This window comes from Microtus oregoni, unplaced genomic scaffold (genome assembly GCF_018167655.1).
Source record: "Microtus oregoni isolate MIOR12 unplaced genomic scaffold, Mior012 000003F_ref0000135, whole genome shotgun sequence".
In the NCBI taxonomy this organism is placed as follows: Eukaryota; Metazoa; Chordata; class Mammalia; order Rodentia; family Cricetidae; genus Microtus; species Microtus oregoni.
In genome coordinates this window covers 3,904,251-3,918,343 of record NW_024543062.1, presented here as the reverse complement: position 1 = coordinate 3,918,343, position 14,093 = coordinate 3,904,251, and the positions used below count along the sequence as shown (strand labels likewise).

The 14,093-nt window shown below is 53.4% G+C and overlaps 1 protein-coding gene across 1 annotated transcript in view; it reads right to left on the bottom strand.

The window, feature by feature from the left end:
• The window catches only part of Adap1 (ArfGAP with dual PH domains 1), a 50,413-nt gene extending 36,596 nt beyond the window's left edge, over window positions 1-13,817 (bottom strand). Inside the window, exon 1 of the mRNA XM_041648875.1 lies at window positions 13,346-13,817. Within this exon, the coding sequence (XP_041504809.1) occupies window positions 13,346-13,427 (82 nt within the window). The 5' untranslated portion in view covers window positions 13,428-13,817. The remainder of the gene's footprint in view (window positions 1-13,345) is intronic.
• Window positions 13,818-14,093: the final 276 nt, after the last annotated feature.

Below are 14,093 nucleotides of genomic sequence, written 5' to 3'. Positions count from 1 at the left end.
CACAAGTTAACTGAGGAAAGTAGGGAGCCAGAGAGAGAGGTGGTCCTCCCCAATTGGCTGTCCAGTGCCAAACAGTCAGCCCTAAAAACATCCATACAAGTAACATATAGACTCCACAGGTTATACTTAAGAATATATGTGTAACAGATTCAACACAATGCCCATCAAAATCCCAGCAAAATTCTTCATAGACCTCGAAAGAACGGTACTCAACTTTATGTGGAAAAAAAAACAGGATAGCCAAAATAATCCTGTACAATAAAAGAACTTCTGGAGACATCACAATCCCTGACTTCAAACTCTACTACAGAGCTACAGTACTGAAAACAGCCTGGTATCGGCATAAGAACAGACAGGAGGACCAATGGAACCGAACAGAAGACCCAGATATCAATCCACACATCTTCAAACACCTGATTTTTGACAAAGAAGCAAAAAATATCAAATGGAAAAAAGAAAGCATATTTAACAAGTGGTGCTGGAATAACTGGATATCAACATGTAGACGAATGAAAATAGACCCATATCTATCACCATACACAAAACTCAAGTCCAAATAGATCAAAGACCTCAACATAAAGCCAGCCACACTGAAACTCATAGAAGAGAAAGTGGGAAATACACTTGAACGCATTGGCACAGGAGACCGCTTCCTAAATTTAACCCCAGCAGCACAGACACTGAGAGAAACAATTAATAAATGGGACCTCCTGAAACTGAAAAGCTTCTGTAAAGCAAAGGACACGGTCAACAAGACAAACGATAGCCTACAGAATGGGAAAAGATCTTCACTAACCCCACATCAGACAGAGGTTTGATCTCCAAAATATACAAAGAACTCAAGAAATTGGACACCAAAAGATCACATAATCCAATAAAAAATGGAGTATAGACCTAAACAGAGAACTCTCAACAGAGGAATCTAAAATGGCTGAAAGACACTTAAGGAAATGTTCAACATCCTTAGCCATTAGAGAAATGCAAATCAAAACAACTGAGATTCCATCTTTCACCTGAAAGAATGGCCAAGATCAAAAACACTGATGACAACTTATGTTGGAGAGGTTGTGGGGAAAAGGGAACACTTCTGCATTGCTGGTGGGAATGCAAGCTGGTACAACCCCTTTGGACGTCAGTGTGGTGATTTCTCAGAAAATTAGGAAACAACCTTCCTCAAGACCCAGTAATACTACTTTTGGGTATATATCCAAAGGATGCTCAATTGTGCCACAAGGACATGTGCTCAACTATGTTCATAGCAGCTTTGCTTGTCAGAGCCAGAACCTGGAAACAACCTAAATGCCCCTCGACTGAAGAATGGATAAGGAAAATGTGGTACATTTACACAATGGAGTACTACACAGCAGAAAAAGACAGCGACATCTTGAATTTTGCAGGAAAATGGATGAGCTAGAAAACATTATTTTGAGTGAGGTAACCCAGACTCAGAAAGACAATTATCACATGTACTCACTCATAGGTGGTTTTTAAACATAAAGCAAAGAAAGCCAGCCTACAAACCACAATCCCAGAGAACTTAGACAACAATGCGGACACATAGATCTATCTAATCTACATGGGAAGTAGAAAAAGACAAGATCTCCTGAGTGAACTGGGAGCATGGGGACCTTGGGGGAGGATTGAAAGGGGGAGAGGAGAGGCAGGGAGGGGAGCAGAGAAAAATGTAGAGCTCAATAAAAATTTAAAAAAAAGAACTTGAAAAATTATCTATGTATATATAAATACATATATGCATGCAATAGCAATTAATGGAAAAGTGTCCATGTATTTAAAACGAGTGGGGAGGGGGTTTATGGGAGGGCTTAAAGGGAGGAAAGGGAGGGGAGAGGTCATATTAAATGACAGTCTCAAAATAAACAAGAGATACACTACTAACAGCAGACTTGGTGGAAGCGGGACACAAGTTATCTTGATAAAATGAAAACGATCTTCTAGCTAGCTGAAAGTGCCTGTCAAGAGAGGGAAAGGTTAAAGGGCAGCCACACCCAGAGGAGGCTGAGCTGCTGAAAGTGTGTTTGGAGCTCAGTGACACACAAAGAACAGGTGACAAAAATAGGCAAAGCAGCAGCGCTTTTCCAAAGGGATTCTGCGGGCGGCAGGGACCCTTCAGTCGTGGGGCTGCAAAGGGGCCGGAGCATGCCACTGTATTTTGGTTTCTGTGTGTGTGCATGAGTGTGTGTGTGTGTGTGTGTGTGGACAACCTGAGGGGGTCATCCCTCAGGCATCATCCACCTTGGTTTTAGCTTTTGAGCTAGGGTCTCACTATTTGGGTCGGTCTCAAATTCATGGTGTGCCTCTCCTCCCAAGTGCTGGCACTAAAGGCATGCGCACACCTGAGTTCCATCTTGATTTTTTTTTTTTTAAGACAGAGTCTCTCACTTGACCTGTAGTCAGCTAGGCAGGCTGACCAGCCAGAGAGGCCCAGGGAATCCTCCTGTCTCCACCTCCCCAGTGATGGAATTGCAAGCACATGCCACCCCTCCTGGTTTTTTAATATGGGTTCTGCAGATGGAAATCATGTCCTCACGTTTGCACAGCATGGGCTGTACTGAGTCATCGCCCCAGCCCCAGAGGATGTTCTAAGATCATAAAAACGATTGGCAGCTGATAGCCATTTCCTCCAGCTGGCCGTGATGGAGTCACTGCAGTGTGTTAAATCTTGGACAAGGGTCCCCCATGGGGGCAGCAGGAATGTACGGCCTCCCCCACTCCTCACCACCAGCCCAGGGCAGCCAGCTTGTCCAGGTGCTGGCCCTGGGGTCAAGCCTTAGGTTGGGCTTTCATGGCAGAAGTTGCTGGTATGACCAGCAGGCCATGTGCAGGGTGCCTGTGGTCCAGGATGCTCCAATAGAGCAGCCGCTAGTCTTTGGGGTCAGCCAGCTCCTTCCTGCCCAGCCTGCCCCTGGTCCCTCCGGCCCCTCACCCACCACTTATGATGGGTGCTCACTGGAGCCCAACACTGAACCAACCACAAAGCCTCGCTCCATCTCCATGTAACCTCCGTGCAAGCCCATGAATGCATGTGTGTGTTTGTGAGCACATGTGTATTATGTACGTCTGTGTACATGTTTGTGAACGTGTGTGTAGGGACCAGAAGTTGATGCCAGAAGTCTCCCTCCATCACTCCACCTTGTTGAGACAGGGTCTCTCACGGAATATGGAGCGCGCCAATCCAGCTGGCTGGCCATCAAGTTTCAAACCGACACGAAGTACTTCACATGGGTCCTGCTTGCACACCAAGCTCTTTACCAACTGAGCCAGCTCCCAGCCCAGCCCCATCATAACCCTCAAAGGTGAGATCTTGTCATTGCTTCAGATTATGGAATATGGCAAATATAACTCCTGCAGGGTCAGACACCTGCCTGGGGTCACGCTGTGGTAGGTCTGGGACTCGAGTACCGGCAAATTTCTTCCAGGACCCAACACTGTCCTTGGATCACCTCCCTGGAACCTGTAGCTGGTCCTACTGGGACTCAGGGGTGGGGGGAGGACAAAGATCCTGGGGTAGAGACAATTCTCTAGCTGAGCCCTTTGACCTGGTTACCTGGGAAGATTTCCTCACCTGTGATCTCAGCACCTGGTCAAGAGCAGATCTCTTGTTTCAGTTCTGATGGGAGAGTGGGTGACCCTCAAGCCCCCGAATTCTTGTCACCTTACAGAGTCTAATCAGGAACTCCTTAGGTGTCCTAAACCCCAAGCTTGGAAGGGAAGGTGACAGGGCCCATAACTGGTGGCAGGCCAGGCCCAGCGGGGACTCCAGGCTAGCTATGTTCACTCCCTGCCTTCCCTCAGGCAAGCCCTAGGCCTCAGGCTCATAGGGCTGAGCCCAGTACCAGAACACCAGTTCCCGGAGGTGGAACTACCCTGCCCTGAACCCCTGGCTCCTGGGGTCTGGTGGGAAGTGGGGAAAAGAAGGAAGGAGGAGGAGGTGCTTTGACCTATGCTACGTCTAAATAGTCACCAGTGTCACTTGGGGCCAGGACTCAAGAGCCATGCTCGTGAACAGATGGGTCCCTGCAGAGAAAGCTTGAGCCCAGAGGCCCCAATCCCAGAAAACTACTCTTATTTACACCAAGAAAAGGCCACAGGAGGGTGGCTGTGGTGTGGTCGGGAACCAGCAGTGGGAGGCAAGCATGGGCAGGAAGCCAGGAGGCCTTCCTGGAGGAAGAGCCTAAGCTCTTGTGATGAAGATGGGGGCCCTGGCTAAGAGGTGGCTGGACTGGAAGTGCGGTGGGAACAGCACGGGCAGGGCCTGGCAGAGGACAGAGCTTGGCCAAGCCCAGGGCAGCAGGTGTGGCCTCCTGCCTCGCCCCAACCTGAAATCCCCTCAGCACTGACCTTGTACTCTAGGATTCTGCCCAAGGGAAACCTTGTAGGCAAAGAAGTTGGCCCAGAGCCAGCCAGGTCAGTCAGGTGGGCTCCTGACTCCAGCAGACAGTTGGCAGGCCCTAAGTTCTGTGCCAGCCACCTTTGCCTTGTAAACTGCCGCGAGAGGCAGAAGCCGCTCCAGGCGGAAAGTCCCTGGCTCTGCCCAAGCCCTTCAATCCACCACAGGGCCTTGCCCCAGCCTTGGAAGCTTCCCAGCGGAGGCTCTAGTTGAGATGGGGGTCTTGCAATGTAGCCCAAGCTGGATTTGAACTCAGGATGCTCTTATCTCCCTAATGGTGATGAAATTTCAGGTGTGAGCCATACCTGGCTTTGAGGCTGCTCTCTCTCTCTCTCTCTCTCTCTCTCTCTCTCTCTCTCTCTCTCTCTCTCTGTGTGTGTGTGTGTGTGTGCCCCGCTCTCTTGCTTTCTACTTTATTCCCCCCGAGACAGGGTCTCTCACTAAGCCTGCAGCTAGGCTGGCAGCCGGCAAACACCAGCATTCCTCCTGTTTCTGAATTCCCAGCCCCATCAAGTATAGGAAGCCAAGTTTGGCTCTGTACACAGTGTTGGGATTTAAACCCAGGTCCTTATCCTTGTATAGCAAGCACTCTGACCCATCCAGCTATTGCCCCAGGCTGAGGCTATGTTTTCAAACTTCTTGATTATCATGGGTGACCTTGGGCAGCACAGCCCTGGAAAGCCACCAGAACAGAAGTGGACTCCAGCCAGATAGCACCTAATCCACCTGTGACCTCAACAGCAACAAGGGGTGTCTCCTAGACAGCCGAATGTGTATACCAAGTCAACTCTCGATTAACCATGTCCCAACCACTGTGTTTCAGTGCCTCAGTTACTCTCCGCCACCTCCATGCCCACCAGAACAAAAGGCTCAGCAGAATTTTGGCCACTGAAGGCCCCCATGGGCTGTCACTGGAGATCCTGGATGGGTGCCACAGCCCTCTAGGGTGGGCCTGTGAGTAGGGGAAAGGTCAGATTAAAACCTGTGCACAGACCAAAACTGGCTCGGTTCCTGGGGAAAGCTGACCAGAGCGCCTTCGGGCCCTCCAGGTGGTCCCTACATGGGTCCTGGCTCTGTCCGGATGCACTATCCCCACAGGGGCTAGCAACATCTGTGTACTGAGTCTCACAGCTCCTGTCTGGAGCATGTCTTAGTCACCCAGGATCCCAGAATTCTCTGCCGAACGGTTTGGAAACTGTTCTAGGACCCGTGTCATCCTGGGACAAGCCACAAAAGTATCCTGTGTCAAGAGTGGCCAGGGATGTTGAACCGTGAGCAAGAGGTCACTGGTGGGCAGCTAAGTACTCAGCACCTACCAGCACCCTGGTTTCTTGGTGCTCACTCCAGCTGGGGCCACCACTCTGCCTGTCCAAGCCCATCTACCTCCCCACTCTGCTCTCCTCCTCCTCCTAGCTCCCTAAGGCCACACACCCTCCATCTTCCCTTCCTCCCTTGGTCCCTTCAAGGTGACTCAGACCCTCAGTGCTTCCGGGAGCAGCTCCCAAGCACCCGAGCAGGTCGGGCGTGTTCTGGGGCAGAGCCAGGTGGGACAGGTGTGTCCCCCTTGGCCAAGGCCTAGGCAGGGGGAGGAGTGGAGCAGTGGACCCTATCAGTGGAATGTGGTTCTGGCAGAGTCCTGAGGCTTAGCTGTAAAGAACTTTGCTCTTCCGGAGGTTGGTGCGTAGCTGAGATCCTGGTCAGATAGCCACTCTGCTACCCGGGGCCCAAGGCAGGTAGGCAGCTAGCTCCAAACTAGAAGGTAGAAACCTCTTAAGAGAGATAGAATCCAAGGTTCTCTGGGGGTGGGACATACGCATAGCTGCCCCCAGCAATCCACCTGCATGGAGGTCCTTTCTTCTGGGCTACCATTAGCTGTTTTGTTTGTTTTATCTTGTCTTGGTTTTTTCCTACCCCACTGGAATAGAAGCATCAAGAGAGAGATGGCTGTCTCTAGACGCTGCAGATTTTCACAACGAGGCTGTGCTCCTTATATTTGGTGCTCAGTCAGCTTCAGGGCCCTGGATTATGGAGGGGCGCTCAGGCTCTCCTCTCAGCAAGGCCCCTACCCACTGGAGGGGAGCAGCTCCTGTCCTCATACCTCCCCTCCCATTCAGATGAGGAGGGGTGCCTGCCTCCCCACACCTCACAGCCCCCTGGAACTCTGCTGTGGACATCTTCCTCTGTGCCCACTACCACAGGTGCTCAGGCTCCCTGCTGTACAGCTCAGCTGGTCTCATGGATGCTAAAAACCTATTTTAAGAACTTGCTAGCAATGATGACTGGGTTTTACACGCCACTGTGTTTTCATGTAGTCGATTAACTTTATCACACGTGGATTGCTGGGAGGGGTTTTAAAAAGGAGAAAGAAATATTTATACGCCGATGGTGCCCCAGTTCTGCACCTCCTCAGAGGTACACCCAACCCCACCTACGCACCCTAACATCCTCCCCGAGTCCTGAGTGGATGATCTGCCCTCCAACACCATCCAGCTCAGTTATTCCCAAATTAGTTATTGATTTGGGGGGGGGGGTCGGTCTATCTATCTATCTATCTATCTATCTGTTGATTGATGGGTTTGTTGTTGTTATTTGAGACAGGCTCTTACTATGTAGCCCTGGCTGTCCTGGAACTCACTTTATAGACCAGGCTGGCCTCGAACTCACAGATATCTGCCTGCCTCTGCCTCCCAAGGGCTGGGGTTAATGGCCCAAGTCACTACGGCCAGCTGATTGTATCTTTGAGACAAGGTCTCACTTTGTAACTCACAGCGGCATTAGACTCATGGCAATCCTCCTGCCTCACATACCCTGAGTGTGGGTGTACAGACATATGCCACCCCACCTGAGTTTCTGAAAGCATCCTGTCTTCAACATCAGCTGGTGACCCTGCTACACAGTCAAAAGCTGGGACAGGTCTTCAGGTTTGGCTCTGTGGCTCCCACTGCCCCAGGTAAAGCCAAGCCTTGCTGTGGTTGTTAGAGCACCCTCCCTCCCACATACACTAGACTTCTGGCTTCTCCTGCCCACAGAGTCATGAAGACAGAGCAGAACTCTCAACTAATCCTAGTCCTCTTTTTACTTATTTGGAGACAGTCTCACTAATTTATTTAGGTTGGCCATGAACTTGCTCCGTAGCCTCGCTGCTTAGGATTGAATCTGCAATCCTCCTGCCTCAGTTTCTCAAGTACCTAGGATTCTTGGCCTCTGCCACCAACTCCACACCACACACCAGGGACTCTAGGTCAGTTTGTGCCCCACCCACCTCTCTTGTAGGCTGTGCCCACTCTGTGAGCATGACTTGCTGATCCCAAATTCAAGTCCCTTGGAGTCCTCTGTAACCATGGCAATGCTTGAGCCAGTACCTTCTGGGAGCATTTCTATAGTCCTCCCTGTAGATGGGGTGCTCCCAGAACCACAAATTAGTGCCATATGGGGGATGCCTTCAAAGACCATCTTTAAGAGTGGGACATCATAGTGCAGACCTGACTGTCATCCCAGCCTCAGAAAGACTAAAACAGAAGCATGCAAACTCCAGGTCAGACAGGGCTACACAGTGAGACCTTGTCTCAAAAACACCAAAACAAGCCTAAGGCCATAGCGCAGTTGGTAGAGGGCTTGACTAGCGTGCACGAGGCCCCAGGTTCCCTCCCCAGCACTGCAGAAGACAGGAGAAGGTGCATGCCTGCAACCTGAGCACTCGGGAGTAAGGTGGAGGAGAGAGGACAAAAAGTTCAAGATCATCCTTAGCTACATAATGACTTCCAAGCCAGCCTGAGCCACGTGAAACCTTGTCCATAAATAAATAAATGCAAGGCTAGTCAGAGGGCTCAGCGGTAATGGCGCCTGCTGACAAACTGGATCCGAATTTGATCCCTGTGACCCACATGGCAGACAAGAGAACCAACTCTTGCAAGTTGTTCTCTGACCTCCACAAGTGTGCATGGGGCATGCATACACACATGCGCGCCGCGCGCGCGCACACACACACACACTAAATAAGAGTAGTAACACAGTTAGTCATTAAACCTAAACTAGTCGGGAGGTGGTGGCGCACGCCTTTAATCCCAGCACTTGGGAGGCAGAGGCAGGCGGATCCCTGTGAGTTTGAGGCCACCCTGGTCTACAGACAGAGTTCCAGGACAGCCAGAGCTGTTACGCAGAGAAACACTGTCTAGAAAAACTAAAACAACAAAAACCAAAATGAAACAAAAACCTAGATGATCCCGCATCTCTGCACTGGTGTTCCGGAGCCTTCACCCAACCCAGCTCCCAACTTGTGCTTCTTTTCTTGTTCCTCTACTTCTCCAAACCAAACCAGGCCCCTTCACCAGCTATCCCAGTGCCGGCGTTCCTCCCTAACTTCTTATGGGCACTGTTGGGTAAGATCAGGGTGTTGGCCCCCCCTACTCCCTGCCAACTATGTGGTAGTGACAGTCTGCCACCAGCAAGCTTCTGCTACCAGCTCCACCCACAGCACCCTGTGCCCGCTTGCTTCTGTGTGAAGTCCCTGCCTACCTTAGTCTCCCCACCCAGGGTACCGCGCATGTGCACAGAGCTGGGGAGAAACTGATCAAAGGCTCCATCACACAAAGCCTCAACTCCTCCTCTCTGAGCACACGCCTCCCACACCCTTAGCCACACTCCTCACGCCTTCCAGCCACACTGTACCGGAGCCACTCTCTGCCACCCTCAGACGACCTTCCTGCCTGGTGCCAAGTAAGAGCGTAGAAAATGACCCTAAATCTAAAGCTGCCTAAGAGTCAGGCGCCTGGGTCTGAGGTTGTGTCACCCCCATTCAAGATGCATGTGGGCCCGGTCACAGGGCCTGCATACAGAGAGAAGCCTGCAGGTCTTGGAGCTAGCCCAGCAACCTAGGAGTTCATTCTGGGCTATCCTCAGCCCATAGGCAATTCAGGAATGGAATGGAGGGCAGAGGAACACTGTTGAGAAGGAAGGGAGGCTGGTCCGAGCTGGGGCAGAGAGACAGACTTCCAGTCCTCAACCCCGAGTGTGGACCGACTCCCAGCACTGTCCTAGAGTGGGCAGGCCTGACAGGTGCACACAGGACACAGCGGTTCTTTAGCAACCAGCGTTCCCATAGGCAGGTGAAGAGATAAGCACAATACGGATTGCAGGAGTGGGAGAGCATCCTGATCTAAAGAAGGGGTTCTAACACCTGCTTCAACATGGATAGACCTCACAACCACACTGCCAGGTGAAGCAAACCGGACCCCGACCAGACAAATGCGGTGTGGGTCTGTTCGGAGAAGGCCGCTGGCAGGTCAGAGTCCTTGAAAAACCAAGAAATGGTGGATCTCAGGAGCGGGGACCTGGAGGGACAGTCAGGGCGTACCGTGTAAAAGAGCTCCCGTTTGGGAAGAGGAGAAAGTCTCGAGAGTGGATGGTAGTGGCAGCTGCACAGAACTGCGAACGCGCTTACTGCCTCCAAACTGCGTGTTAAAAATAGTGAGAATGGGGCTGGAGAGATGGCTCAGCACTTGAGAGCAATGGCTGCTCTTACAGAGGACCCCGGTTCAATTCCCAGCACCCACATGGTAGCTCACAACTGTCTGTAATTCCAGTTCCAGGGGACACGAGACCCATGGCAAAACACCAATAACCATAAAATAAAAACAAATTTAAAAAAATAGAATGGTGTGTGTACATAAATATATATACATATAAAAATTTAGACACACACACACACACACACACACACACACACACACCAAGTAGGCCTGGTGCCACAGGCCTATAACCCCAGCTACTTGGGGAAATGAGCCAGGAGGATTGAAAATTCAAGGCAAGCAAATTTGTGGCCAGGCCAAGTAACTCAATGAACTGTCTGAAAACAAAATGTTTAATAAAGAAAGGGTTATGGATGTAGTTTTGTGATAGAGTCCTGGCCTAGAGTGCCCCGGTGAATGGCTGGGCTAGATCACTTGCCTAGCATCCCCCAGTGAGGGGCTGGGGTGTGGCTCAGTGGTAGAGCTCCTGCCTAGAATTCCTCAATAAGGAAATAGGGTGTGGCTCAGTGGTTAAGCACCTGCCTAGTATACCCAGGGCCCTGGGTTTCATCCGCAGTACTATGGAGGAAGAAAAGAAAAAAACAAAACCTGCTAGGACACTGCTCTAGACATGGCATGGTCCTCCAGACCCACTTCTCAGCCCTGGCCAATCCCAGCCCCACCCCACAAACACGTGCACGCACACACATATACACACACAGGGACCCTCTCGTAACCTGAGCCATATTCTGAAGCCTTTTGTACTGATGGCTGGACCAGAAGCAGTTTCTCAATGCCCACAAAGAATCCAAGTGTAACGAAGACCCATGCTCTGGGTCCATCCTTGCTTCAGGACTGGCCCTAGGGTCATTCTCACCTAGCCTGTGTCCAGGACCTCCAGAAGCCTGGCTCTGCAGCCACAGGGGTAGTGTCAAGCAGCCGCCCCTGACCTACCTAGTTAGAAGGAAGCACTTCCTTCCTTGCCCTCATCCCTCTAGAGCTGCCAGTCAGGACTCCTGGGAGTCCAGGTTTGACTGGCATCAAAGCAAGAAAGAGTGGTTCTCAAACCTTCCAGGCCACGCAATGGCCAGACACTTTAGGGAGAGCCTTCATGGACAGCTTGGGAACACAGCAAGCACCCTCCCTCTCCCACAGCCGGAGTCTTGCCGGAAGAAGCACCATGCCCCGCCAACAACCCACTAGCTGGGCTGAGAAAGTATCTGAGGTGGGTGGTGAGTGGACCCCAGGTTCAAGACCAGACTGGAGTGAGGTTCAGTGGGGGCCGCAGAGATCCTCACTCTCCACCTGTCTCGCTCCCAGACCTCTTACAGCCAGGAGAGAACTTCTCAGGGTTCCCCCAGACGCCCCAGGCCTGGTGGTCAGAGGTGACCTGGGCCTGCCATGGTGTTCTGCTGTCCTTGGAAAATGTCATTACTCCTCAGAGTCCCTTGGTCTCACTGGTGTGGTCAAGAAGAGCAGCCATTAGCCAGTGGCCATGACAACATGGAGCACATGTCTCCCTCCTCAACAAGGCCACCACAGGACAGGAGACTCCAGAACCCCACAGCATTGAAAAACACAGGAAAACTAACGCCCCCATCTCTCCCCACTAGGCATCAGAGGCCCGGATGTGTGTGAGCAGGCCACAGGGGTCATGGCGCAGGCACTAGTTCAGGCAGGATCTAGATAAAAATGGGGGACTTGCAAACACAGCGTGGAGAGCCGCAGATTGGACATTAGGAAACCTGGTCAGCCTTGTGGACACCTAAGACAGTTCACGTGGTGGAGGCCTCAGTTTCCCTGGTTGCAAAATGGAAATAATCCTCATACCTGGTCTGCCTCACAGGTAGGGAAGGAGTGTGGGGGAGCAAGCGGCTGTTATAGGCCAGGTCTGAAAACGGGTTACTTGACCTATAGCCAGCAAGGGCCGTGCCCTCAGAGGGCAGCAGCTGCAGCAGCCAGAGGCCCGAGACTAAGGGGCCGCCAGGAACATACACAGGTAAATGGTATAGGGTAGTTCTCACTAAGGGTTCAGGAAGCCCCTTCTTCCTCCTGTCTGGCTAAGAGTGCCTAGAAAGTAGCCATGTGTTCTGAGAAGCTGTTTCTGGGCTGGGTAGCCAAAAAATATGGGAAGAGGACAGTTCCCCTCTCCTGGGGTTCACCACCCCCTAGGTGGGTTTGGAGCAACCCATTAGCCTTCCTTACCAGGAACTTCAGCATTGTCAGCTTTCCTGAACAAGCTGAAAGGCAGGCCTGAAAGAGGGAGGTGGGGAGGCTCCCCTGAGCTAGGCCAGCTGGCAACAGTACCACATAACACTAGGGAGCCACCACCCCACTGCACCATCAGCGGGGCCCTGCGGTGCCTCGGGAGACCAGGAAAGGGCTACTTCATCTTGTCCAGCTTCCCGGTAAAGCTTGGTTAATGTCTCCTCTTAGAGACACCCGAGCCTCTGGGGTGGCACGCACTACTATTGACTAGGAGATTCACAGGCTGGGGCTGACACTCCTCAGCCCAGAGGCGGGGGTGGGGATGGGGGAGGTGGGGTGGGGATGGGGGAGGTGGAGAGGAGGTCCTATTTACAGGCTGTGCCTTTAGCGTGCATCTCGGGGAGCCAGAGTGATGTCTCCAAGGATACCCGCTATGTATGTTCTGAGGGGCTCAGGCTAGGGTCCCCTATATCCCTGAAATGTCTGGCAGGTCTCTCCCCACCTGCACACCCAGAGCGGATCAACTCCAGGAAACTGCCAGGTAGTGGGAGAACTCGGCCCTGTTTTCATAGCCAATCCTGAGCCCCGGTGTTCTGGCGGATACAAGTCCCTCCAAGCCAGGGCCACTAAGGGAAAAAGTCTGGGAGAAACCAGGCAGTTGTGTCTGTGGCTCCCACCCGTCCCCCACTGTCCTGGACCCAAGAAGCAAGGTATAAAGAGCCATAGGCACATGGCCAGCCTGTCCTCACAGGGGCCACCCAAGGCTCAGCTTCCTTCCTCAGCCTTGAGCGTGGCCCCTGGAAGGGATGCCATGACGTCACCTCCAGGTAGCTGGGAACCAGGTGGACCCCACACTCAGCGGCAGACACCCTGGGTTCACAGGCCGCTTTCCCTGCAAGCTAGCTGCCCCCAATGATTTCCTCTTTTTTTTCTCCCTGAGACGCCGAGGTTTCGCAAGGCTGGGGAGGGGAGGCGGCCGCGGGTGACAGCGTGACACGCAGCCCGGCGGGGGAGGGGAGGCGGTGGTACCAGTCGCGCGGAGCCCACGAGGTGCCCTCCGGATACTGCGCCCCGTCACCGCCAGTCCCGGCCGCGGGCAGGTGCACCCGGGCCGCACCCCAACCCAGCCAGGACCCAGCGCATGCCTCGTCCGCGTTCCCCGCGCCCCACGCAGTCCCGTCCACCCGGCCGCACCCGGTGCCTCCGCCCGATCCGCACCTACCCGGGGCTCCGCAGTCAGCGCAGCGCACGTTCCCCGGCCGCGTCAGCAGCTCCAGCAGCGCCCGGCGCCGCTCCCCGGCCATGGCTGCGCGGCCACAGCGCCTTCCCGAGCGCGCCCGCCCGACTAGGGCCCCGCGCCGCGCGCCCGCAGCTCGCCCTGCGCCATCGCCGCCGCTCAACCCGCGCGCCGGCCCCGATCGTGTCGCCGCGCGGGGCCGCCCTGAGCGGAGCTGCGCGCGCGGGGACCGGGGCGCAACGCACGGCGCGCTCGGGACGGCACGGCCCGCGGGCGGCCCCCAGCGGCGCGGTCAGGGAGCGGCCTCTTCGGGAGAGCCCGGCCTCTCCCGGTCCACCTGGGGAGGGGTCGCAGGGCACCCGCGCAGCGGAAGAATGGATCACCCCACACGCAAGTCGTGCCTGTTGGGTTGGAGCTGAGGACGTGGGCAGCTCAGACCAGCAGCCCTGCCTGAGAATGACAAACTCCAGTGCCCCAAGGATCCGAGGGCTCCACCCTCACACGTGTCCAACCAAGTCCCATACCCTCATCCCCAGGAGATAGGACAGGAGCTGGCCACACCTCTCCTGATCTCCAGCAGGCTCCTTCTAGAGCTGTGTGTCTGTTCCTTTGCTCGCCCTAGCATTTCTTTTCAAATCCCATTTTTCCCTCGATTATAAACGCAATAGCAGCTGTTTAGAAGCCAATTGCCACACCCTGGTGAAAAATAAAAGCCTATGCCCCGAAGACCCTG